The sequence below is a fragment of the Ovis canadensis genome, chromosome 14 (genome assembly GCF_042477335.2).
Source record: "Ovis canadensis isolate MfBH-ARS-UI-01 breed Bighorn chromosome 14, ARS-UI_OviCan_v2, whole genome shotgun sequence".
NCBI lineage: Eukaryota > Metazoa > Chordata > Mammalia > Artiodactyla > Bovidae > Ovis > Ovis canadensis.
The window spans coordinates 38,666,588-38,692,725 of NC_091258.1; the positions used below are offsets into that span (position 1 = coordinate 38,666,588).

General features: G+C 53.9%; 2 protein-coding genes and 1 long non-coding RNA gene across 24 annotated transcripts; 2 read left to right on the forward strand and 1 right to left on the reverse strand.

Annotated features, from left to right (window-relative positions):
- Positions 1-159: 159 nt before the first annotated feature.
- POLR2C (RNA polymerase II subunit C) lies at positions 160-9,119 on the forward strand. Its single transcript, XM_069552848.1, has 9 exons — positions 160-917; positions 1,081-1,130; positions 3,551-3,619; positions 3,763-3,815; positions 6,424-6,552; positions 6,921-6,972; positions 7,103-7,271; positions 7,428-7,502; positions 8,093-9,119. Exons 1-9 carry the CDS (start codon positions 832-834, stop codon positions 8,235-8,237), a joined length of 828 nt encoding a protein of 275 aa, XP_069408949.1. The 5' UTR covers positions 160-831; the 3' UTR covers positions 8,238-9,119.
- Positions 9,069-22,871, reverse strand: DOK4 (docking protein 4). Of its 22 annotated transcripts, none has more exons than XM_069552837.1 (11): positions 21,850-22,034; positions 18,021-18,354; positions 17,579-17,785; positions 16,096-16,348; positions 12,639-12,746; positions 12,367-12,481; positions 11,994-12,113; positions 11,716-11,905; positions 10,912-11,050; positions 10,628-10,751; positions 9,069-10,510 (listed from the first exon to the last, which is right to left on the reverse strand). In XM_069552837.1, exons 4-11 carry the CDS (start codon positions 16,159-16,161, stop codon positions 10,392-10,394), a joined length of 981 nt encoding a protein of 326 aa, XP_069408938.1. In that variant the 5' UTR covers positions 16,162-16,348; positions 17,579-17,785; positions 18,021-18,354; positions 21,850-22,034; the 3' UTR covers positions 9,069-10,391. The 22 variants fall into 22 exon arrangements, with proteins under 22 accessions (XP_069408938.1, XP_069408943.1, XP_069408933.1 ...); XM_069552842.1 differs by having other exon boundaries at positions 18,021-18,340; positions 21,850-22,026; XM_069552832.1 differs by lacking the exon at positions 17,579-17,785 and having other exon boundaries at positions 18,218-18,354; positions 21,850-22,108.
- LOC138419792 (uncharacterized) lies at positions 15,583-16,375 on the forward strand. The gene is made up of 2 exons (XR_011249067.1): positions 15,583-15,719; positions 15,826-16,375. It is a non-coding gene; the product is annotated as an uncharacterized lncRNA (long non-coding RNA).
- Positions 22,872-26,138: the final 3,267 nt, after the last annotated feature.

Genomic DNA, 26,138 nt, shown 5'->3' on the forward strand with positions numbered 1-26,138 from the left:
ACCCATCAGACCTCTTTGCAGGCTGTTTAAGACACTGCCTACTATGTGCATGTAACCTACATGTGCCCTTCCCATAGAATTTAAATTATCTGTAGGTTTCTTATAGTACCTAACACAATGTTTAATGCTATGGTAAATAGTTGTAAATGCTATATAAATAGTGCAGCAAATTTGTTTTATTTTTGGAACTTTATGGAATTTTATCTTCAATTGGTTGGATTCAAAAACCCTTGCATATGGAGGACCAACTGTACTTTTCTTCTTCCATAAATTTACACACTTCATTCTTTTAAAAAACGTTACAGTATTCCTGTGTTTGTATATTTAACCAGGTCTCTGTCAATGGGCAACTTTTATTTATCTTTTGCCAGAGACTGCTGCAGTGAACTGGAGAAGGAAATGGCAACCCACTCCAGTGTTCTTGCCTGAGAATCCCAGGGGCGGCGGAGCCTGGTGGGCTGCCTAGTCTATGGGGTCGCACAGAGTCGGACACGGCTGAAGCGACTTAGCAGCAGCAGCAGCTGCAGTGAACGTCCCTGTACATGTTTGCTTACACCTGCAAATGTTTCTGCAGTACGGATTCTTAGAAGTGTTACTGTGGAATCAAGGGCGTGTGCATGCTTTGCCAAATCGCCCTCTGAATGGTTGAACGTGGTGCCTCTTCAAGAAGGTGGGAGGGGTGGGTGGAAAACTTCAGGCCTCCGAGCAGCAGGCGGCGCTGTGAGCGCCCGTCCGCGCCAGTGGCGAGGCCCCGCTGACGGACTTCCGCTGGAGGAGTTGGCGCAGGCCCGGCAGAGCTGACAACAGAGGTCGAGCGAGCCGTGGGGCGCGATGCCGTACGCCAACCAGCCCACAGTGCGGATCACGGAGCTCACCGACGAGAATGTCAAGTTCATCATCGAGAACACGGACCTGGCGTAAGACTGCTGGGGGAGAGGTTGGCGGTTCTGGAGAGCCGGGGTCCCAGCCTGCGGGACGTCGTGTCTTTTCAAAACTGGCTTCCGCTTTGGGCGCGGTGGGGCGCGAGCCCGGCCTGTCGAGGCTGCGGTGCCCACACGCCGCTTGGTTTTCATTCCTCAGGGTGGCAAATTCTATCCGGAGGGTCTTCATCGCTGAGGTGCCCATAATAGGTAAGCGACCCCAGTCTCTTTGCCAGGGCTACCAGGCCTCTCTCCCCCCACCCCACTCCTCCCCTTGCCTTGCAGCTCCTGCCCCCAGCCTTGGTTTGGGCGAGGGATTGGGGGCGCTAAGAGGACAGTCGTGCTGGAGACTTGATCGGGCCCTTTGCCCTTGGCCCAGGCCCACTCTGGCCACCTCTCTGGCTCCCACGGGCTATTTAGTTCCATTCTTTTCCGTGCGTTGGTGACGCTCATGGGCTCAGGAGTCTGTGGACTGGGACTCAGAAACTGTTTTCACTTACTATCGCTGCGAAACTTGGGCAAGCTATTAAACTCTGTTGCAGTCCCCTCTCTAATGTTCGGACGCTAATAGCAGTTGTCAGGGCGACGTTAACGATTAAGGGGAATAATCTCTGTGCCTTGTGTTCAGTGAGTCTCCATTGCCCGGTAATGTGAATCTGTTCGTCAGCTGCATTTCGGGAGCATATAAGCTCCAGGCAGTGGTGCTAGGCACTGGAAACGCAGAGCTGTGAAGTACAGGGTTCTCTAGGAGTTCATCTTCAGTTGCTCAGTTGTGTTCGACTCTTTGCGACCCCATTGGCTGTAGGCTCCTCTGTCCATGGGATTCTCCAGGCAAGAATACTGGAGTGGGCAGCCATTTCCTTCTCTAGGGGATCTTCCCAATCCAGGGATCAGACCCGCTTCTCCTGCATTTGCAGGCAGATTCTTCTAGGGTTTAAGGAGAACCGTAGCTGCAGTGGGTTTGACGCTTCAAGGAGAAAGGATCTGTTTCTGCTTTTGTTCCAGCCACTCTTCACTGGGTGTTCTGCCTGTCTACAGATATACTACAAATATTTTCCGAGTGTTAACTCTGAGTTTGGTTTAGGAAAAAGAGATGTAAGCCATAGTTACCGCATCAAGTGTGCAAATTCCTAAGGAGATGAACGGGCCAGTTGGTTGGTAAGCAGAGGACATTGTAGTTTTTCCACCATTACCACCCCCCTGAGACTTTTTCAACTCAGAGCTTGGAGTGCTGGTTCTCCTTCTCTGCCTAATCACCCCGTGGGGTCTCAGGACCTTAGTTTCATCATGAGTAAAGTGAGGCAGTTGTGCTTTAGGGTGCAGCCCTGACATTCAAGCGCCACTTTTCCCATGTAGCATGAAGCACCTCTTGCAATCCAGACCCCAGCTAGGAATACAGAAATTAAGACATCTGAAGACCCAAAGAAATTTTGAAGCTTGAGGTGGAAGCAAGGTGCACACAGATATAATGCAATTTGACAAGTGTCTTAAGAGAAGTGTGGACAGAGTTCCAGGAGAGAGTAGCTTCCTCCCGGGAGAGAGTATTCATCTCTGTATCACAGAGGGTGGGCAAGGCCTGGTTTATAGGAAGCTCACAGGATTTTAAATCCTGCACAGGAGAGGTTAAAGGCACGCCAGTGGGAGGAAAGGCAGAGACAGAAAAGCTTGGCTCTTAGTCCTTACTTGGCTCAGGTTTAGGAAGCAGAAGGGCAAGCAGGTGGGGGTCTGGTCATGTCTGGTCCTCTGTTCCTAGTGTCTATGCCCCTCATTGAACAGTTGGTCTCACTGCCTTTTGACTTCTGAATTTAATTGTTTATGTACACATATTTATGAATGAATGAGTAAATGTGTTTAAATCAACTATGTGTGACACTGCAATTCTCCTCCTCCTCGCTCATGGCTGGTAGGGATTAGTATACCTTACCCATTAAAGGAATTGGGTAAACATGATTTGGTTGAATGATAATAAAGTATTAATTTGGGTAATCTAGTCATTATATCACAAAAGGAGATGTGGGCCATAAGTCTATGTTACTTCTCTGAGGTTTGTCCAACTTTCAAGTGCCCAAATAGTTTGTGTTCTTACTGGTGTTGGCATGAGTAGCAGATTTAAGTGCTTCCCACAGAAATACTCCGCTCTGAGAAACACGCTCCCATTCTCGTGGTATCTTTAGGTCAGTGTTTTTGGGGTAATACAGGGAACTGTCTGCATCATAACTGCCTGAGCAGGGAAGTGCGGTGCAGTGTGTGTGGTTCTTATTAAAATGCAGCTTTCTGGGCCCTGCTCCAGAGCTGTGGAATCAGTCTCTGGCAGCCTGACTCGGCCTCTGCAATTTAGTAAGCACTAGATGATTTGGAGGGGCTCAGATGCTAAAGAATCTGCCTCAGTGCAGGAAGCCCCTAGGGTTCAATCCCTGGATCGGGAAGATTCTCTGAGAAGAGCATGGTAATCCACTCCAGAATTCTTGCCTGGAGAATCCCATGGACAGAGGAGCCTGGCAGGCTGCAGTCCATGGGATTGCGAAGAGTCAGACGTGACTGAGCAACAAACACTTTCAGATGATTTTTAAATCTGGAAAATTTGGTGGCTAATCTGCCTGTCTGCTTTTTCTGCTTCCTTCATTCTTTAGCAATTGACTGGGTTCAGATTGATGCCAATTCCTCCGTCCTTCATGACGAGTTCATTGCTCACAGACTTGGTGAGTGCTGGGTTTGGAGAGTTACAGGGAGGGGGCTGTGCCAGTGTCAGAGGAAGAAGCGTCCTCACCCCCAAGGGGACTTCTGGACTCTCCTTTCCAGCTTGGCCCCTGCCTTCTTCAGTGTGCTTTTCTCTGTCTCCCAGGATTAATCCCTCTCACCAGTGACGACATTGTGGACAAGTTGCAGTACTCCCGGGTATGCTGTGTGCTTGGGGAGCTCGGGGGAGGCAGAGAACTCAGTTCCCAAGGAGATTTTTTCCAGCCATCTCGATTTCGGCTTTTAGAAAGACAGTATGGAGATGTCTGGAGCCCAGGGCAGGCATCGGTCTTTGGTTCTGATGGGACCACAGATCGATGAGGCTCAAGGGGCATCAGAGAGTCTCATTAGCCAGAGGGGACATAGACCTGGATACTCATTTATACCGAATGGGTGGAGCTGTTTCTCTTCAGCATCTGGTGTGCAGTGTTCTCCAGAGCATCTCTTCCCAGGGACAGGGGCCTAGGAGGCTAAAGAGCGTCAACAGAAGGCCAGTGGGTGAGGACAAGGAGCAGAGGGAGTGAGAACTGTCCTGCAGAGCAGCAGCTGTCTGCCAGCTTTATGCCTCACCCTATAGGTTGTCTTACTGAAACATGGCTCCATTCCCCTGGGGTGATGTTTGCCGCTTCCACGATACATTAATGGGCTCAGAACTAGGGAACGTGTAGGATAGGATTAGGTTACCTGCATCCTTTCACCAGAGCTGCATTAGTTGACAGCTTGAGAGTATTCCTTCTTGATGGCTTTATGTGGTCCTGAATCAACCCCTTTTCTGGTATTCCCAGGGGCACATCATTTTGGTGTGCTAATGGCTAATTTGATATATTTTGTAAATGTATATGTGTGTTGCTGTTTGTTTTATTAATTGCTTATTTTTGGCTCTGCTGGGTCTTCGTTGCTGCTCGAGCTATTTCTAGTTGCATTGAGCGGGGATACTCCTGGTTGCAGTGTGCAGACCTCCACTGTGGTGGCTTCTTGTTGCGGGCACTGGCCTCAGGCTCAAGGGCGGCAGTAGCTGTGGCACACAGGTTCGGTGGTTGCTGCTTGCTGGCTCAGTAGTAGTTGTGGTGCACGGGCTTAGTTGCTCCATAGCATGTGGGATCTTCCTGGACCAGGGATTGAACCTGTGTCCCCTGCATTGACAGGTGGATTCTTATCCACTGCGCCTCCAGGGAAGTCCATATATGTGTGTTTTTTTTTTTTAAATATTCAAGCACCAGCAAAGTGTGGAGCTAATAAAACAAATAGGCATGCTGCCGCCAAACCACTTGTCACATTTTGACATTTCATCATTTTTGCTTCATGTCCCCAGAGTCTGTTTTTAAGAAATAAAACATCACATATATTGATAAAGACAGTTGTACCACCAATTGAAGAGCAGTTAGTCCATGCCCTGTGACTAAACAGTTCCTTCCATTAAATTTTTTTCTAGTATTGCATTTACTGAATAAAGATGGTGTGGATTTTCCGTTTGTGTTTTCTTAAAATTTGCAGAAAAGTTAAAAATAGAATACATACTCATTTTCATTTCACTTTTAATTTGCAGTTGTTGATACTTCGCTATATTTGCTCTATGTTTCATATAGATGTTGTGATTTTTGCTAAACCATCTGAAAGAACGTTACAGAAATCATGATACTTCTCCCCTAACTACATCAGCATGTGTGTCCTAAAAATAAGGATATTTTCTTACCTAACCACAGTATGGAGCCTAAGAAAATTAGTGTGGATTTGTACTATCTATATACAGTCTAAATTCAGCTTTTCCTAGTTATCTTCGAAATGTCCATAATTGTTTTTCGGTTTGGCTGAACTGCTTGGCTTACCAGGTCTTAGTTCCCCGACCAGGGTTTGAACCCCACACTCTTGACAGAGAAAGGACAGAGTCTGAACCGCTGGACTGCCGAGGAATTCCCCCTCATTAGCTTTTTGTTTGTGGATCTGTGATGCACGCGTTGCATTTGGTTGTTACACCTCTTTAGTCTCTTGATCTCTTGAACAGACTCTTCTCTCTCTTTTTTTTAGGTTGAGTACCTTTTTATATTTTTGTCTTCCATTACATTTTGATTCCTTAATTTCATATTTCTAAGAGTGATTCCATCTCAGGGGTCCAGGTTGCCTTCCTGTCCCACCTGTGTGTGATTACAGGCTGGCCAGGGGTGGCCCATAGATTTCCTTCATCATCTTGAAAACGTCAAAAGTAGCTTGGATTTTCCTCACTGATATGAGGGGAGAACAGTTTGCTTGACTACATTCTGGTACCTCTCTTCTTGCCTGACGTTAAATGGTAGCAGCTAGTCTCTTAAGACGGGAGTGTTTCTAGAATCAGTTTAAAGAATGGCAAACTTGAGAATTATTAAAGCTGAGTGATACTTACATGGTGGCAGTCTGTTATACCCTTCTCTGCTTTTGTGAATGTGTGAAACTTTTTTAGAAAAGGTCAGTAGTCTGGAGCTTAAAAGGTACTTTTTTCTATTGTCCCCTAGATTGTTTTAAGTGGTAATTGCATTCCCAAGCTAGTTCCAGCTCATGGATCCTGAACTGTGCGGGATGAAAGCCTCCTCTGTTAGTGCCTTGGTTCTCTGAGGAAGAGCAGTTTAGCAGCCCAAGAGTGGTGTGTAGATGGATACAGCTGACGAGAGACTGGCGGCTGCGGCCACCCTTTCATCAGATGAAGAACCTTCAGGGACAGGGCATTAGAAGGGGGGAGCCAAGCCAGACTTCACCGTCTCTCCACAGACTCACTGCTATCTCTCTCCTGCCTCAGGACTGCACATGTGAAGAGTTCTGCCCCGAGTGCTCGGTGGAGTTCACTCTGGACGTGCGGTGCAACGAAGACCAGACGCGTCACGTCACATCTCGAGACCTCATCTCCAACAGTCCCCGGGTCATTCCGGTCAGGAAGGCCCTCCCTGTTGGGACCTTTGCTGTTCTCCTGGCTCCAGTGGGCCAGATTGGGGTGGATTCTTAGAAGATGCCAACTTCCCTGTGTTACCCTCTGCCTTAATGTGAGCCTGATGCTTAGAAGTACTAATGATTCTGGACCCTCGCCAGAATGGGCAGAAACATTGGTGCTGTGGGCCCTCTGCCGCTTTAGGACCCTTTTGAAGACCATGCTACTGTTTTGACTGAGGAGGTTGTCACAGCCATGAGATAGGGGTTAGAGGCCAGTCACCAGCACAGACGGGATCCCTGGAGGTGCTGGAAGATTTCCGGGTGAGATGAGCAGCTGCTAATAAATGCCTCTGTTTGGACTCCCTGCAGGTGACATCTAGGAACCGAGATAATGACCCCAACGACTACGTGGAGCAGGATGGTAAGGCGCCCCGAGAGAGGCAGGGACTAGACCCAGCCTCTCATGTTGTCTGGTCTTCCAGGGGCTGCAGGTCAGACCCAGAGAACTGTGCCCCTGCCGGCCCTCGACTGACTCTCACCTGTCCCCACAGACATTCTCATCGTCAAGCTGAGAAAGGGCCAGGAGCTGAGACTGCGAGCCTATGCCAAAAAAGGCTTTGGCAAGGAGCACGCCAAGTGGAACCCAACTGCAGGAGTGGCGTTTGAGTATGACCCTGACAATGCCCTCAGGCACACGGTGTACCCCAAGCCGGAGGAATGGTATGTTCCTGGTGGGAGCTGAGGGCCGGCTGGGTGGGCAGGTGTGGAAGTGGCTCCTAGTGACCCAGATGGGGCAGCCTGACTGTGAGACACGGGTCCCAAAAGCGGCCATGTGCTGGCCCCAGCAACCCTGTGCTGACCTCTGTTTGACCTCAGGCCAAAGAGTGAGTACTCAGAGCTGGATGAGGATGAGTCACAGGCCCCCTACGACCCCAACGGCAAGCCAGAGAGGTAAGACCCTGGTTTGGCACTCGAAGGTCACGTGTGTAAGAACATACAGGTCTGGTGCAGCCTCTGAGTTAGGGAGCCCTTTCCCTCCTGTCCAGTTCCCCTCAGCTGAGAAAGGGCAGGTAACTGCTAAACCCCCCTTAAGTCCCCCTTTTGGTTACTGGGAGAAGGGGGCCCTCCAGTTATCCAGACTATTCCTGTTGTGATTATTCAGCCCCCAAAGAAAGGTCAATCTAAGATCAAACCTAGGGCCCCAAATTGTCCAACGCATTTAGTGACAGACATGAAAACGCTGGAGCAGGAGGCGCTGCTTATTCATCCTCCTTCCCCTCAGTGTGGAGTGGGTCTGCACAAGTGTCCTGAGATTTTTCACACAACATCTTTCTGAGGCAGCTATGGCCCTCTTGAGGTCCTACAGAGTACACTGGGATCACTGTTTTTAAGGAGCTGGATGGAGGTCAACCCTGGGACAAGGTCAAATTCATGGGGAGAAAGGAGTCAGGACCTAGAAGGGAAGGAGGCCCTTGGCCAAAGCTGGGGCCCGCTGGCCTGAATGCTTTGTGGAGGGCTCTCACTGGACTCTTGCCTCTCAGGTTTTACTACAATGTGGAATCTTGTGGCTCTCTGCGCCCCGAGACCATCGTCCTTTCAGCCCTCTCTGGATTAAAGAAGAAGCTGAGTGATTTACAGACCCAGTTAAGCCACGAGATCCAGAGTGACGTCCTCACCATAAACTAGCTGCAGCTCACCTGTCTGAGCAAAACAGTTGGATTTCAGGTCTCTTCTGAGACTCTTTTTGGCTCCTGGGGACTGGACAGCTGCTGCTCAAGTTTCTTGGCAAGCCTTCAGTACCAGTTAGCAAGGCAGCAGTGGGGAGGGGTAGGTCCGTCCCAGCCTTGCTCGGTTACAGATACCGGGACCGCCACTGCCGTTGCTGGCAGGGCAGTTTCCCCCTTCATTTAGCGTCCCTGGGCCTGCCTGTGGGTCGGCAGCAGTGCTCCCTGAAACACTCCTTCCACCCGGTCTCCCAGCGTGCCTCAGGGGCCATAGGGCTCCCCTGTTGACAACCACTGAACTGGACTCTCATCTTTGGGTCATTCCAGCTCTTTACTTCAAACCCTTTCTGTTCACAAGTTGGAGTGCTCACCATTGTAGGCTTGTATGTAGGGACTGACTCTGGAATCCTCACTCGGGCTGCCCAAGCGCCCTTGCAGTCCCTGCCTCCGCCATCCTATTGGTCTTTCACTCAGATTCTCAAGTGTCTTGAATCTGAGAACCTCTTAAGAGTAGTGTTAGTCCCAGGCTATCCCCCTCTTCCCGCCAGTAAACTTGTATTTTGTTCTCTACCCATCAGTTTCAATCTTCACCAACAATGGCCAGATGATTTAATTTGTGGGTGTGGTGGGAGGCCGGGGAAGAGGACAAGGACCTTAATGAAGATCTGGCCTTGACCCCTTAGCCCTGTTGGTAGGCACACACCCAACGCAGTTAATTAGGCAGCCTGGCAGGAGAAGCCTGGAGAAAACCGGAAATCTAGTACAGAAAGGAAGGGTTATTTATTAACAGTAGTTGTCTTTTGAAAGTTTTTATTTTTGGCAATAAAGAGCACAACGTACGTAATCTCCTTCATGCGTCATCAAGCCACGAACCGAGCCAGCCAGCTCTGCCTCCCTCCCCGTGACCTCTGGGTGCCCTCCTTCAGGCTAGCTTACTCCTGGGGTGGTCATTCCCTGGGTCAGGTTCAGAGCTGAGCGGGCCGTGGCCCCTCCCTGGCTCCAGGGCTCTGTCTGGAGGGGCCTCTTGCTTTACCATCCTGCCACGACTCGAATAGTGGTTATTTACAACAGGGTCTGTTCCCACAGATTAGAACCCTAAAATATTAAAAACAAAAAACCCAACACACACACAACCAAAGGTTTGATGTGAGTAGAAAGATAGCCCTTCTGCACGGTAGTCAATAAATACCAGCACTAGAAAATCAATTGCTTTAATTGCGTTTCAGCAGGGAGCCTCAGCACCATGTGGGGAGGAGGAAATGGGGTGGTCTCGGTTTTTGAGTCCTTTTGGCCAGAGGGAGGCCACACAGGGCAGGGGGGCACCCTCCACGGGAGCACTGCCCACCTGGTCAGTGAGGGGGCAGCAGGGTGCTCACCCCGACCCCGCAGTCCTCCTGGGGGCCAGCCTGGCCCTGGAGCAGGAAAGAGCTCGGGAGGCCACCCTCCCTGGGCTGAGGTAATCAGCACCCTGCCCCCAGGATGTCTTCTCAGCCTACGAAGCAGGAAGAGCCTGGGCAGAAACCACTTTAAAACCAGATTTTCACTTGAGGTGTCAGCCAGATGTCACCTCTGCGTAAAACTCCCAAGTGCAAGGCTGCCGAGTGGCACAGTGTAAGCGCGGATCCTTCCTGTGCCACCAAGCCCAGAGGGACCAAGGAGCCACCTGCCGTCTCCACCCCTGGGCTGCGTGGGAAAGCCAGCAGCAAGAGCAGGCGCCAGGAGTGCGGACTGTCTCCCTCCTCGGGCCCAAAGCAGGAGGGCTGGTACCCCTTGGGGAACAGGAAAAACCACCGCCCTCACATTCAGAAACAGCCCTGACTGTGGCCTGGTCATGGGGATAAAAGATGTGTATGTGGTGGCAGGGAGGGACAGAGGGGGAAATCTTATTAATATAGAATAATGTCATAAGCCATATATGTTAAAATCATTAACCGTATATAGTCCTATGGTAGCTCCAGCCCCTCACACATGCTCAGGTGGCGTGGCCAGCCCTTTGCCTTGGTCCAGTCTCACCCTTGGGGGCAGAGAAGGGACAGCTTGCTCCCTTTCTCTGAGCTTCTGGCCCACAGCCCCTGCAGGCAGCCCCAGCGGTCATCCAGGCACGCTAGCTCTGCCGTCACTGGGAAGGGGCCCTGGCCTCATTGCTGTCCCCCTGGCTGGGCTTTGGCTTTAGCAGGATGAATCTGTTGAGGAGGTCCGTTTCTGAGCTGGCCTGGGCTGCCGCATACCCCTCACCTGTGGACACAGACGCAGGCTGAGGACTTGGGCCCAGGACAGAAGACCCCTGCCCAGCACACCTTGTCCTCCACAGAGCCTCCTGGCTGGTGGGGATGACGCACAGCAGTGACTCACCGGCGAAGCTGGAGGCCTCAGCGATGTTCTGGGAACCTGTGATGTGGTGCCAGTAGGCACTGCGGGGCAGCATGGTAGTGGGCGTGCAGGGGTATGAGTAATGTTCTGTGCCCTTGCTCAGCAGCTGTGGGGCAGAGAAGGGTCAGCGGCTAAGCCCAGGGGTGGCCAGCCCAAGACCCTGCCTGCCTTTGCCATACTCACGAGCTGGAGTCGGCTGGCACTCTCCCGGTCCTCTGACTGCCCACCCGCCGCCCCCTACCCTGGACTGACACGCGTGGCCTCACCCTCACATTCTTCTCCATCTCCAGCAGGACTCGTTTGTGCTGCTCGGCGATGGCCAGGGTGGCACTGTGGACCCGCTGGTAAATCTGTTCCCCTTCCTGTGTCTGGAAGGTGTAGAGCCCTTCTCCAGCGTCACACATCCTGGGGACACAGGGAGCACAGAGAGCACGGTGGTGGGCACGTCCCACGTATGTGACATGCTCAGTCAGGCTCTCCTTTGGGAACAGGCAGGGCTGTTACCTGAGGGCCTGACCACCGAGCTCAAACGTGCTGAACATTTTCCATGGGCCAGGTGGTGGTCTAAATGCTTTACAAGAATTAATCCATCCTGTTTTCTCCACCACCTGGTCTGTGTGCAATTGGTTTCCTAATTACTACAGTTCTTCTCAAACTATCTTATAGATGAGAAAACTGAGGCATTCAGAAGCTAAGTAACAACCAAAGTTACATGGTGGAGTATACAGAATCGGAGTCTAGGCAGGCTGCTCCAGAGTGCAAGCTACACCCAGTCCTCACCATCATCACCCAGTGTATGAGGCTAGGTACTTTTATTATCCCATATGACAGATAAGAAAACTGAGACAAAGGTCTGCCATCACAGAGCAGGTCAGTACCAGTGCCAGCATCTGACTTGAGCTTTTGACGTACTTGCTGGGAGCCTCGATTTCTTCAGTAAAATGGGAATATTATGTTCCCCTTCAGCATGCTATGCTGATACATGAGCTTTCAGCACAGGGCCCAACACAAGTGAATGACAGCCACCATCAAGACCATGGCTGGAGGGTGGGGAGGCGAGCGGGTCCTACCGGCCAGCCTCAAAGGTGAAGCGGGTGGCATCCCGGCCGTAGCGGCGCAGTGAGCAGAGGGGCCACGAGACGAGCTTCACGCGGGGGTTGTGTATGTCCCAGAGGTAGATGTTCTCGTGGGTGATCTGCAGCTTGCACTCGCCATACACGTCCAGGTTGGGGCAGGGCAGCAGGAAGACATTGAAGCGATCTGGAGGGGAGAGAACAAGAGGGCCTGGCGCTTTCGGGGGGTGAGGGGAGGTCCCCCCACCCCACCCTGTGCCAGCACCAGGCCTCACCTGTCTGCTCACACTGCACTCCCGGGGCCAGGAGGTCTGGCTCTCCCAGACTGATGTCGTTGAGCCTCGACCCCAGACACTCCACAGAGAGTGTCTTGTACCACTCCTCTGCCTCCAGCTCTGGAGAAAACAGTATCTCATCATGCTGCCAACTCAGGGTCCCTCGGCAGCCCACCCCACCTGCTTCAGCCGGAGTAGTCCCCGCATGCAAAGCAGAGAGGGCGAGGCCAGTGGACTCTGCCTGCCTGCCCACCTCATCCTGGGGGGCGCCCTCCTCCCCCACACCTCACACCCCATCAGGAGAGCTAGCCTGGCTCTGACCCCTACCAATTGGACCTTGACCAGCACACCGCCTGCAGCCCCATCCCCTCACCTGAGTCGCAGGTGAAGGTCCGTGCTGAGTCGTCAGTGAATATGATGGCCACTGCCTGCCTCTTGGTCTCCTTGGGGAGCCGTGTGACACACTTGACGTTGCTGATCTCTGTCACCTGGCACGGCATCCACAGGGGACTCAGCCAGGGTGAAGCACCTCCCGCTACATCCCCCACAGCTCTGCCACCCCCAGGAGGGTCCTCTTGGCCCTCAGGACTCTGAACAGATCATCACTGCTTACAGGTTGGGGAGCTAGGGCCCAGGCCCCCTAACCTTGGGGCAGCCTCGGAGGCACACGGACTTCTCGTCTGGATACTTCTCCAGCCGCTGGGGCCCCTTGCTGGAGGACTTTCGGAACACCAGCCAGCACCTCCGGTAGATCTGTGGGGCGAGATGGCAGGGGGATGGACCCTGGACCACTCCCAGCGCAGCCAAAGTGACCCTGCAGTTTTCCCTGCCTACCACGAGGGGCAGTGCCACATAGCCTTCTAGGGGGCTCAGGCCCAAAAGACCACTGTGACATCCCACCCTGGGGAAGAGACCCCTCCCCAGATTGAAAAGGCAATCATTTCTTGGCTGGCTCCATAAAAGGTGCTCCTGAGTTACTGTTTACTATGAGTTCAGCTCTGGGTTTAACCTAAGTAGCCAACATTTATTTGTGCTTTTTGTTATTAGCACTCCTCACATTTAATCTCAGGGTCACTCTTGAGGTCAGTTCTATTATCATCTCCACTTTACAGATGGAATCTGAGGCACCCAAGAGTTGAGTAACAGCTTATGAATGGTAGAACTGGTATTTAAAACCAGCTGCCTGGAGCCAAGGCCGTACTGGGAAACCACTGCGCTAAGGCTCTGCCCAAGAGCACCGGCCAGGACAGAAGCAATGTCGTGCGGACAGGAATCAGGCCTGAGCCCGCTCCCAGCCCGCACATCACCACAGCCCTTGTTCTTAGAGCCAGGGGACAGCTCTTGATGTAGGTAACACCCCCTCTTGTCTCTAGGACCTCTTCATTCACTGACCATCCTGGGAATGAAGGGAACCAGAGTTAGTTTCCTGCTCCAGCTGGGAAACCAGGTGCTCTCAGAGGTCAAGGAGCAGAGCCAGGAACCTGGAATCACCCCCAGAGCACAGAGTCTTCCCAGCAAGGTTCATCACTCCTTGTCCCAACCACCGCCAGTGACCCTTGCCTAAATCCACCTAAATTCTCTATAGCTTCCTGGACTCCATCCGAAAGGCAAGGGAGCCAGGGAGCGGGGAGCTGCCACACTGTTGGCCCTAGCCACTTGCCTGGGCCTCTGACTCTTCCTTCTACGGCTCTTTTCCAGCCCAAAGTCCAGCTGGGGTGTACCCACTCTTTCAGCAAGCATTCCAGAAGGCTGGCAGAGCCATTCCCCGGAATCTCCAGCGCTCCTCTCACTGGCAGTGTGGAGACTGAGGGACCCTCCTCTTTGCCCTGCTATGTGGGCACCAGGTCCTCGGCAGTCAGGTTCCCAGGGTGCAGTGGGTCGAGGCAGTCTCCATCCTGAGAAGCTGCTCACACCAGGCTATTTCAGGCTCCGGAGACTCTAGGAGACATGTCTGTCTCTGCCCCCCTGACCTTGGCTCAGCCCTCGGCCTGTCCACATAAACCCCAGCAGACCTCAGCTCTAAGCTGAGCAGCTCTTTTAGGGCAGAGACTGTATTTTATTCTCAGAATCCTCACATGCCAGTAGCCTCGTGAACAGAGCCTGCTGAACAAGTGAATGATCATGTGTAGGGACCGTGAATGGATGGATGGATGAATGAATGCTGCCAACTCAGACGTGCCCTGCCAGGCTGGGCTCTGTGCAGCCTGCAGGGGCAGAAGGCCTGGGGGCCTGAGCGCTCTGGTTGCCTGGTTACAAGATACACACACACACACATGCACACGCATACACGCACACACACTCCGCACGAACACAGAGCCCCAGGGAGCCACTGCGCTCAAGAGCCCTCCTTCCCCACTTCTCACAGGTCTTTGATCAGCGCTTCAGAAACACTCTGCCACAGCTCTGCCTTGGGAGGAAAGCCCTGGCAGGTAGGAGGGCCCGCTCCTGATCTCTTTCAGCCCTTCCCCCCTCACCTCTGTGGGCTGAGACAAGAATGGCCGGGTGGCCCCAGCCCCTCACAGCAGATCTGCAGGGGGAAGTCGAGTTCCCTGAGTGGGGGTGACTCCAGACGGGGCCTGGCCACAGCCCAGCTCCCAAACCCTGCCTTTGACTGTGTCCACCGTAGGTTCCCGGGCCTCCCCCTGAAACAGGCCGGGTTCTGAGCCCAAGTGGCCACATCAAGTGCCTCGGCTTCCTGGGAAACTCTGCTCTGGACCGGCCCTCAGCCCAGCTGGCCCCTGGGGGCCTGAAGGCCCTGAGGAAGGAGCCACACTAGAAGCTGGGCCCCTGCCCCCTGCCTCCCCACCGCAGCCTTAGCTTTTCCCCTCATTCTGTGCCCCAAGTGGGCTCCATCCTTCTCTTGGGGCAAGAACACAGTGGCTGATGGCCACCAGGGCCCAGGCTGGGACACAGTCCAAATCCAGGTAAGACCCCAACGTGCCCACCAGCTAAGTGGCTGCCCCCTGCCTGGGCAGAAGAGCCCCCAGTGCCCACCAGCTAACTGGCTGCCTGGACAGAGGAGCCCCCAGCAGGGGCCCTGGGGGTGGGGGCCACAGGAGTGGAAGGGGGCACAAGAACCACCCTGCTCCAAGGCCAGTCCTGTTCTGTCTGGTACCCACACAAGGGCCCCTGAGTATCAGAGCCCGCCTTCTCCGCCAGCCCACTCTGCTGAGCCAGGAAGCCTTGAAAGTCAGATCGCACCCCCACTCCCACCAAGGCCATGGGGGAGGTGGGGGAGGGCGGGCAGGAGGCCCAGGTAAACACAAGACTTGGGACATCTCAGGGGCCAGGGTTTCCGTCTTATTAGGGAGGCCCCTCAATGGAGAGAGCGGGGAGGGTCAGGGAATAAAGGCAGCTCTTGGGACAACCTCACCAAGATTATTAAGTTGGTCCCTGGGGCCCCTGCTCATGCCTTTTGGGGGGGTTTCACCAGTAGGGGGTGGGCGAGGGTGCACACCCTGCAAAGGTACATCTGAGGCCTCATCTCCATAGGCCCTCCAAGCCCCCAAAACCTGGGAGGAAAGCAGCCGGGCCCAATGCCACGGGCCATCCCACCCAGGTTCTCATTCATAAACCACATAAATGCCAGCTTCTGTGCCCCTCGTACCGCCGCCCTACCCCCAACAACCAACCACTCTCCTTGGCCAATACTTCAACCGTAGAAGCAACAACCAAAGATAAATAAATGCCGGTACACAGCAAGCCACGGGAAGCAGGAGAGATGAGGTACTTTAAAGAAAAGAGGCCAGGGGAGGGGAGGGGGAGACGAGGAGGTGATGGCAAGGGGAAGTGACAAGCTGGTCTCAGCTCAGATAGAGCCCGGCATTTCCAGCCGCTGCCCAGGCGACAACTTCAACAATAGCAGGGGAGCCGCCTGCCCATCGGCCACCACCACTGGCCCAGCCACAGGGACTCCAGCCAGCCGGGCTGGGGCGGGGGCCGCAGTGGGCAGAGCCGGGCACAGGCACATGCCAGGCAGCCCGCCGGCCAGAAACCTCGAGAGACCAGCAATGCGCGATGGCCGGCCAGGAACCGGCAGGTGGCCGCGCACCCCCCCGACATCCCAGATGCCAGACCGAGGGCCCCTTGGAAGGTGGCTCACCCCGAGCTTCCTGCTCTTCATCTTCACGTAGCCTTGCTTGACGATGTCGTTGAAATTGGTCGCCATGGTTTCTCCACTGTGTCTTTGAGGCTCGTCTCTCTCGGGCGCCGAGGGGAGGGATGCCCAGGTGGCCTCGGTTTCCCCGGCTCCTCCGATCACCTGTTCGAGATCCTCCGACGGGGCTGCTGCGCGGAGCTGCTCCTCACCTCGCCCGCCTCAGCATTGTTCTAGCAGCCCCTTCGCCCGGCGCCTGCTGGAAATAAAAATGACAGGGAGATTAGACAGTGACATCTTTCTCTTCCCCTGGCTGTCTCGATCTTTTTTTCCTTCCTCTACCCACACTCGTCCCCTCCCTTCCTCCCTCAGCCCGCCCTTCTTCCTTCCCTTCCCTCCCCACCCCAGGATGGCAGAACCATTCAGGAAAACCCGAGGTGGAGGCCTCTACGAGGAAAATGGTCTAGCCCAGTCCCCTCCCTCACACGGTTAACCCCTTCCTGGGAGGACGGGCTCCGGCTCCTGCTGTGGAGGTGGGGGCAGAGGAAAAGGTGGCCGGGGAGCTGCCGGCGGGGCCCTAGCTCCTGCTGCAGCTGAGGTGCAGGCTTCCAGAAAGCCCCCCTCCTGCACGGGCACCTCCCTGCGGGAAGCCTTCCAAGAGACGGGCTCCTGGGAGATGGCACAGATTCTGGGACCATGCTCCCCGAGGTCAGATGATCCACCCCATGGTCTCAGCAGACAGCACCCCCACTACCCCAGGCCCTCTGTCCCACTCTGTTCTATACCTGGATCTCCCCAGCTCCAGGCAAGAGTCAGAACCGTCCCCTCAAACCCTGCTCTCCCTGCCCCCTGGAACTCTTCAGCAGCCTGTCTGGGTGCTGCTTCCTGGGTGGGAGGGCAGAGTCCAATGGGACGGGCCTGCAGATAAGCCTGAAGAATGTGCTGGGCAGGCTGGCAGTGGCCACTGTCGAAGCGGTTGCCTTGCCCTGGCACTGGGAAGGCCAGGTTGGTCTGTGAGGGCACCGGGTCTGGACAGGACTCTCGGTGTCCTGTGTCCTGGACCCAGGCAGGAGTTAATTGCACGGAGAACTAGCAAACACCTGGGGTGGGAGCAAAGGACACAGCTGGACCACATTGAGGGGGACTAACGGGAAGTCCATATGCAGCTGGAAAAGGGGTGCCACCAGGGGCTCTTGGAATCAGGCAGGTCGGCAGATAACAAAGACTCAGACTTGGCGGAGGCGGGTGCCTCAGTGATGACCCAGCCCAACATCCATTTCAGATCATTTTATGGTTGGGGAAAAGCAAGCTGCCCAGAGAGGAGAGGCGGCGTGGCCAGGGTCACAGAGCAAGTCCAGGCTTCAGTCAGGGACAAATAAGTTTCGGAGCGGGTGATGGAGGCGGGCCTAGGGATGGGATGCTCTGCCACCTGGCTCTGGCCACTCACCAGAGCCTTAGCCTTCTCTGCCACCCGGCTCTGGCCACTCACCACAGCCTTAGCCTTCTCTGCCACCCAGGCTCGGGGCAGGGCTGTGCCTGCAACATGGCCCCCTGCGTCTCTGGATGAGAATGTGGTAGCACGCTGGGGTCAGCTGGGCATCTGTGCTGCCAGGACAGGACCCTGGGGCAAGCATCCTGCTGGAGCTGCCAGCAGCTTGGCATTAATTAATCTTCTGGAGGCCTGTCTGTCGAGTGCCTAACAAGGAACAGATGTGACTACCCCAGTGTGCACATGCAAATAGGCGAAGGGACACAGAGGGTAGTGCTCTCTATGCCCCGTGTACCCCGAGAGCCCCTTCAGCACCCCTCAGCAGCCTCCATGCCCATCCACGCCCTCTCTCCCAGCTCCCTGGGGGCCAAGACCCTGCCACACCCAAGTGATCTGTTTTCCTCCTGTAAGGTCGGCTGTGGGGTCTCTCCCTGGTACTGACCTCTCCAACAGCCTTGCTAGACCCAGGTGCTGGCACTCAGAGATGAACAAGCTTTCCCAGCTCTGTCTCCACCATCTGGGGCTTCCTTGACCACCCCCAGCAAGGACTGGCTCTGTAAAAGTCCCCTCTGAGATGATGGCCAGCCGGCCACTGGCTGAGGGGCCATGCAAGAGAGGCCTCTTTCAGAACACACTGACCAGCATGCATGGGGCCCCCGGTTCATCCAAGGCAGCTCGGGATGTGGTCCAGCCAGGAACATGCATTCAATGGCAAGAGGTCCTGGGCAAGCCGCTTAACATCTCAGTGCCTCAATTTCCCCACTAGTAAAATAAAACTAAAAAAAAAAAAAAAAGAAGATAAATCAGCCCATTTAAAACGAGGAAATGAATCCCTGAGGCACCTGCCTGCCCACGCTGGACCAAGAGCATCTGCCTTGAAAACCCAAAGGGATGTTTGTATTTCGAGAGCTGCTGCCCAGCCAAGGGCTGTGAGATCACCCTAACCCAGCCTTTCACCTGCCCGACACAGGCCTGCTCCTACCTGCCTCTCCGTGTTACCTTCCCCGCCGTACCCCTTGAGTGACTGCAGCCGCCAAGCTCTCAGGAGTACCCCTGGCACATCTGTCCACAGGTCCACACCCCACCCTAGGCCCCAGGCCCTAGAAATAAACCAGCAGGAAGAGTAACCTTCCAGGGAGAGCATGGGTGGCAGGGCGCCCGGCAGCTCACGCTGGCCTGGAGTCACAGGTGGTGCTGACCTTACTTGGTTCCAAATAAATATGCAAGAGCAAGACCCAAGCTGGTGCCCAGAGTGATACAGCACAGGAGAGCTGGGGAGGCGGGGAGAGAGGGGGAAGGGTCAATGGGTAGACTTACACATTTGATGGGCAATGGGATCTGGGGGGGGGTACCCAGAACCAACCAATCCCTCAAAAGACGTGGACCCCTGGCTGAGCCTGTGCAGACCCAATCAGGCATCAAGAGATGGCAGTCGGCTGAGCACAGTAGGCAGGAACCAGGAAGGCTCCCCCTGCAGCCCTCCTCCCCTTACCACACCTGGGGCCACTTTCCCCATCACTACTGAACCCCCAGCAGCTCTGGCAATCACAAGCCTGCAGCAGGGAAAGACACCCCGCTAACTGTGGTCTCAGGTCTGTCAGGTCAGCTCTGAGCACTCTGAGAGGCTAAGCAGGGTGTCCAGCACCCCCTCAACACAGCTCCTCAACAGGGAAGGAGTAAGGAGCCTCATTCCTGCTCCCAGCCTAGCATCAATGTGGTTGCTCAGCCACAAATGGTACCTGCCCTGACCAGGACACCACTGGCTCCTCCAGAGAGCTGGACTCTGAAATGTACCCCCTCTCCCAGGAAGAGCAGGCATCTTGTGCAGAAAGGGTAGGACACTCCCCGGTGCCCAGCAGAGGGGTGGAGCAGGGCCACTGCCTACCTGCCCTGTGGGACGGCTGTCTAAGCACTCCCTCCCTGCACCCAGATTCTGCCTGGAGGCTTGGCTCCAGAACAAATGCTACTTGCTGCTGCTGGCAACCAATGGCTGAGCCGGAGTGGCTGTCGGCCTGGCTGGGCCTCCCAACCCCGCGACAGATCGGATCTTATCAGGGCTTGGGGACAGCCCTGCCTGGACCCCGGCTCACTGACTGCTCGGTGTCTCCACCCGCTGGCAAAGATCCTATCAACCGGATTGTCTCCAGCACCAGGGACATTTCCCATCCCCCACCCCCACCCCCACCTGGTCCTCTCTACTCCCGTGTGATGGCTATCAGGGGCCAGGAGGAGGTCCTCCCTTCCCCGGACGGTCCCATCCCTGACCTCCTCCACCCCTGCAAATCCTCACAAGCAACCACCACCTGAAACACCGCAGGTCTGAAAGTGGGTGGCAAAGTCAGATCCAAAACCAATTGGGAAGAGAAGACTGGAAGAAAGAGACATCAGAACAGTCATTGTCACTGTCTTCCGGGCCCTCCAGCCAGGACGGTGGTGCTATGTCTCCAGACCACTGCCGCTGGTCTGCCTCCCGTCCTCCCCCCACTCTTCTGGCCTCATCTCCCCACTGCCAGGGGATGGTGCGGGGGATGTTCCTCAACATGCCTAATTCTTACCCACGTGGGATCACTGCACTTGCTGTTCCCTGCCTATACAACACTGTTCCCTCAGATGGTCCAAGGTTCATTCTACCGCATCAGTTTAAAGACCATCAGTTTAGAGAGTCCTTCCCTGACCATCCTGGCCAAAGGGAGCCCCCAGTCAGCCTCTACCACCACACCTGGCTTCCACTGTCCCCACATATCCCTATAGGTTTCACCTCTTCATCTGCTGGTTTGCTTGGCCACTGTCTCCAACAACATCCTAGAATGTCAGCTCCCTGGTGGCTAAGCCTCCTCTAATTAACAGCTCCGTCCTACCACCTAGAATGGTGCCCAGTGCAGTGTTGTTGTTTAGTCACTCAGACGTGTCCGACTCTTGCGACCCCATGGACTGTAGCCCGCTGGGCTCCTTTGTCCATGGGATTTCCCAGGCAAGAATACTGGAGTGGGTAGCCATTCCCTTCTCCAGGGAATCTTCCCAACTCAGGGATCAAACCCACATCTCCTGCATTGCAGGTGGATTCTTTATTGCTGAGTGCAGAGTAGGTACTCAGTACATGGGGGCTGAAAACGTAATTATCTCCAGGATTTGTTTTGTCCTCTTCATCCTTTCTCCCACCACCAATATCCACCTGGTCAGACCCAGCTCAGCTTCCAAAGACACGTGGGCAGTGGTGGGTTCCCATTTCCCTGGGCCCCGGACCCACAGTTTGGTTCAGAGCTGACACGGGGGGAGACAGCACGGCTGACCCCATGTCCAGGCCTGGCTGGGTGGCCCCACCTTGGCCCTGGGTGTTGGGTGAGATCATGCCCAGCTCTGCTGCCCTCCCTGGGAGAGAAGAGCTAGAAGTAACCATTGCCCAGGCTCAGAAGGACAAGCAACTGGGGGCACAGCCTGAGACCCAACCCAGCTGGGGGATAGGACTGGCCTGCACTGGAGCCACATCTTTTGAAAGGGGCAAGAAAGGACTTTGCACTAAATAAGCCCAGCCTCAAACCGCTGCTGTGGATCCTGCCCGCCTGTCACTGCCCTTGACTCTCAGACCCCTACACCCGAAACCCTCCATCTGAGTCTCCTGGCAACAGCCACGGAGCCACAGCTTGGGACACGGCCCAGGTGCCAGCCTCCGCTCATACCCCTCTGCAGTGACAGCAAGCATTTAACGGGAAGCCGGACTTCGGGAGTTCTGGGGGAGAGAGTGAACAGGACCCCAGGAACAGGCAGAAACAATCAACAAAAGCGGGCAGCTGGCTGCGAGTTTAAGTTGTACGGCAGGAATCATCTGTAGGTGGGGTGGACGGTGGGGCAGTTGGAGAGTCTCTAGGAATTTAGGGGCGGGCGGGGCGGGTACTGAGAGTGTAGGAGGCATGAAAGCAGATAGGGTGCGAGGAGGCAAGTTATGAGGAGCGGAGCTGTGCCCCTTCGAGATGGCAGGGCCAGGGAGCACGAGGGCCTGGGCTCTTTCGATGGGTAGGTGTGGGGTAGGTGCGGGGAAGGTGTGAGGTCAAGCCCTGACCTGGGCTCCCCTGGAGAAGAGAGCTGGGGGAAGGTGGGGCTCAAGGGGTAGTTCCGGTGGCAGGGATTGGCTTTTGGAAGTGGACCCCTGAGGACCCCCACAGGGTAGGAAGGTCCCATGGGCTTGGAGAGTCCTCACGGAGGAGTCGCCTAGGGTCTGGAGGGCTCCTGCGCGACCTGAGGCCCCCCTCCCCGCCTCGCGCCCCACTAGTTACCTGGGCGCCGCGGCCCCTGCCGGGGGCGCTGGCTCAGCGGGCGGAGGGCCAGGCTCATGCCCGCGTCACGGCGCGGCCGGCGGGGGCGGCGGGGCGGCCGGGCAGCGGCGGCGCCGGGCTCCGGGCGGGGACGGCGAGGGAGGCGCGGCCGTCCAGCTTGGCTCCGGCTGGGACTCCGCGGAGCCACCCCGCCGCCCGGCTCACCCTCGCCGCCCCGCTCCGCCCCGCCCCGTCCCCCCTGGCGGCCCGCCCCCGCCGTATTCCTCCGAGCTGAGGGACACCAAGTTCTGCCCCGGCTTCCCTGCCCTCCCCGCCTCCTCCCACCTCCACCTCCGCCGCCATTCCTTGCTTGCCTCCGCGGGCCCCATCAGGTGGCCCTCCTCAACCCCGGCTCAGCCTCACCTTCCCTTCCTGGGCCCCCAGTTGCAGTCTCACATCGCCTCTCAGCCCCCGAAATCTGAACTCCACATCAGGTCCCAGTCCCCAGATTCCTACCACCCTCTCTCCATTTCTATGGGAATCATACACACATTCCTTGCTCCCCTATCCCCTAGAGGACTCCTTGGGCCCTTCTCAGTCTAGCCTTCCGGAGGACCCCCACCCCCAGGGACCCCCTATCGCCCCTCTCCAGCACCCCCCGCCGCACCCCGCACAATCGAGTAGCTGCATCGGCGCCGCTCTCCCGGATTGTCAGCTCCCCTAGCAGTCGGCCAGCCTCTCCTTCCTCCCCAGCCTCCTCACCACCCTCAAATCACCCTGTACTCCCATCCTGCACCCCCTGAGACTTTTCTAAATCCCATGGCCCACCATCACCCCCCAGCATTCACCTCACAGCTCGTCAGTCTTATCACTGCGCTGTTGGAATCACAAACCGCAGACCTCCATAAGCTGTACCAGGCAAGCATGCGGAGGTCGCCTAGGGCCTCCCCACGGGTGGGACTCTGTCACCCCTCTGGTTTTCTGGTCTGCACCCTTTAACACCAGTGGTTTGCAGAGTGAAGGGTCAGCATCAGCATCACTTTGAAACTTGTTAGAAAAGCAAATTCCCTACCCCAGCCCAGACCTGTGAAATCAGGATCTCTAGGCTTAGTGCCCAGAAATCTGCGTTTTAACAAGCCCCTAGGTGACTCTGATGCACGTTAAACACTGCTTTACACCAAGTACACAAAACAAAACAAGAGGCCACACCTGAACAGCTGAAATCCTTAAACATGAAAATGCTTCCCAGTCTAACCCTTGACCAGGTTTTCTCTGAGCCAAAAGCCCAAGACACTGAGGGTCCAAGAACCACAGCACTCACTCATGGATCCCATGCCCCTGCCTTCTAATCACTGGGCCTCAGTCTAAATCTGGTCCACGGGACTTCTTAGGGGGCTGCTTCCCTTCCCCTGAATACCTTCCTAGGGTGGTCACTCTCATGCCAGTGGCCACCAAGGGAGCCCCAAGGGCTCCTAGCAGCCCCCACCCTGGCCTGAGCTAACCAGTCCCACGCTGCCAGGGGGAGGAGGGGACCACGCTCATCTTGTCCTTGCCGGCTAAGCGGGCCTGGGTCTCGACCTCCTGACCTCCCTATGCATCTTTCAAACTTGACCGTACCTGCTTTGCTTCAAACCACAGCTCGTAAAGCTTCCAGCACTTGATTCGTCACAGCAAACTCTTTTTACCACCAGTAATGCACAGAGTCAGACACGACTGAAGCGACTTAGCAGCAGCAACCTTTGAAGGGGCCTTCCCTGGTGGCTCAGTGGTTAAGAACCTGCCGATGCAAGAGATGTGGGTTTGACCCCTGGGTTGGGAAGATCCCCTGGAGAAGGAAATGGCAACCCACTCCAGTATTCTTGCCTGGGAAATCCCATGGATAGAGGAGACTGGAGGAGTCCATGGGGTCACAAGAGTCAAACACAACTGAGCAACTAAACAACAAAAAACCTTTGGAGGAGTTTTGGCCAACAATAACCACCAAGAGAGTTTTCATAATAAAAAAGCATCTTTTCTAGAGTAGGGTATTCTCAAACTTCTTCCTTCTCTCATTCTCTTAATTTTTCCCCAATGCACTCTCTGTCTGCAGTACTGTCACCTAATTTTTTTTAATTAAACTTTTTATTTTGAGATATTTGAAGATTCACATGCGGTTATAAGTTATGGAGAGAATCCATGTGCCTTTACCTAGTTTCATGATATCTTGCAAAACTGAGAACAGTATCACAACTAGCATGCTCGAGGTACAGAACATTTCCATCACACAAGATCCCCCCTCTGTTGGGCTTTTACAGCCAAACCCACTTCCCTTCCCACCTTACCTCCTTTAACCCTGGCAACCACTAATCTGTTCTCTGTTTCTATACTTTGGTCCTTTCCAGAATGTTGTAAAATCAGAATTGTAAGTATGTCATCTTTGGGGACTGGCTTTTTTTTTTTTTTAACTCAGTGTAATTCTTTGGGGAACCATCCAAGCTGTTTCCTGTATTAATACTTTGTCTTTTTCATTGCCAAATAATATTCCATGGCATGGATGTGTTGCAGTTCGTTTGTTTGAACACCCATTGAAGGATGTCTGGTCCAGTTTTTGACTGTGATGAATAAAGCTGCTATAATCATTCGTGTATAGGTTTTTGTGTGAATATAAATCTTTACTGCTCTGGGACAAATGCCTAGGAGCGCAACTTATGGGTCTTATGGCAATTGAATGTTTAGTTTTTGCTGCGCTGTTTTCCAGAGCGGCTGTACCATTTTGCATCCCCACTGGCAATGTATAATTTGATGACCTCATCTCTTCACATCCTTGCCAACATTTGTTGTTATCACTTTTTTTCTCTTCAAGTCATTCTGATAAGTGTATAGGGATATCTCGTTGTGGTTTTAATGTGCACTTCTCTACTGACTAATGTTGGAAATATTTTTATGTGCTTATTTGCCATCTGTGTATCTTCTTCAGTGAAATCTTCCTTCATGTCTTTCGCCCATGTTCTAATTTGAAGGTTTGCTTTTTTAATGTTGAGTTCTGAGAGTTCTTTATATATTCTAGATACTAGTCCTTGTCCATATATGTCTACAAGCATTTTCTCCCAGTCTGTAGCTTGTCTTTTTATCCACTTAAAACGGTCTTTCACAAAGTAAGATTTAATTTCAATGATGTCCAAATTATCAGTTTTCCCTTTTATAAATTGTGCTTTCAGTGCCAAGTCTAAGACCTTTTCACTTAGCCCTTGATCATAAAGACGTTTTCCTATGTTTTACTCTAAAAGTTAGATCATTTTATGTTTTACCTTTAAGTCTGTGACCCATTTTGAGTTAAATTTTGTAGAACATATGAGACTGGGGTTGATGTGGTGTTTCCCCACCCCCTTTGACCCATGGATGTCCAGTTGTTCCAGTACCATTTGTTGAAAAGTCGCCTTCTCTTTATGCCATTGAATTCTTTTTACAACTTTATAAAAAATCAGTTGGATCCATTGTGAGTTCTCTGCTCTGTTCTGGTGATTTATGTGTCTATTTCTTGGCTGATAGCACACAGGCTTGATTACTGAAGCTACACAATAAGTCTTGAGAATCAGGTAAACTGAGTCCTCTCACTTTATTCTTTTTGAAAACTGTTTTAGCTATTTTATCTCCTTTGCCTTTACATATATACATTTTAGAATAATCTTATCTATGAAAGTGAGCGTGTTAGTTGCTCAGTCATGTCCGACTCTTTATGACCCCATGGACTGTAGCCCCGTAGGCTCCTCTATTCATGGGATTTCCCAGGCAAGAATACTGGAGTGGGTAGTTATTCCCTTCTCCAGGGAATCTTCCCAACCCAGAGACTGAACCTGGGTCTCCTGCACTGGCAGGCAGATTCTTTACTATATGAGCCACCAGGGAAGCTCAGTCTTGTCTATAGCTACAGAAAATCTTGCTAGGACTCTGATAGAAATTACCTTCAAACTTGATCAGTTTGGGGAGAACTGACATTTTTACTATGTTGGGTCTTCCAATCCATGTTTAAAATGTAGAGTGTGGAGCTTCCTTGGTGGTTCAGTGGATAGGAGTCTGTCTCCCAATGCAGGAGACACAGCTTAGATTCCTGGTTGGGGAAGATCCCACATGCCACACGGAGCAACTAAGCCCTGTGCCACAACTACTGAGCCTGTGCCCTAGAACCCATGCTCTGCAACAAGAGAAGCCACCGCGGTATAAAGCCCACGCATGACAACTGGATAGTAGGCCTGTTTGCCACAAGGAGAAAAAAGCCCGTGCAGCAAAGAAGACCCAGCACAGCCCAAAATAAATAAATAATTCCATTAGTT

What these genes read in the sequence shown, in the direction of transcription:
- POLR2C (XM_069552848.1), top strand. Translation starts at nt 832, where the DNA reads ATGCCGTACGCCAACCAGCCCACAGTGCGGATCACGGAGCTCACCGAC. An exon ending in TACCCCAAGCCGGAGGAATG is followed by an intron (nt 7,272 to 7,427) that starts GTATGTTCCTGG and finishes GTTTGACCTCAG; the next exon opens with GCCAAAGAGTGAGTACTCAG. An exon ending in CCCAACGGCAAGCCAGAGAG is followed by an intron (nt 7,503 to 8,092) that starts GTAAGACCCTGG and finishes CTTGCCTCTCAG; the next exon opens with GTTTTACTACAATGTGGAAT.
- DOK4 (XM_069552821.1), bottom strand. Translation starts at nt 16,161, where the DNA reads ATGGCGACCAATTTCAACGACATCGTCAAGCAAGGCTACGTGAAGATG. An exon ending in TTCACCTTTGAGGCTGGCCG is followed by an intron (nt 11,051 to 11,715) that starts GTAGGACCCGCT and finishes CTGTGTCCCCAG; the next exon opens with GATGTGTGACGCTGGAGAAG. An exon ending in AGATGGAGAAGAATGTGAGG is followed by an intron (nt 10,752 to 10,911) that starts GTGAGGCCACGC and finishes TCTGCCCCACAG; the next exon opens with CTGCTGAGCAAGGGCACAGA.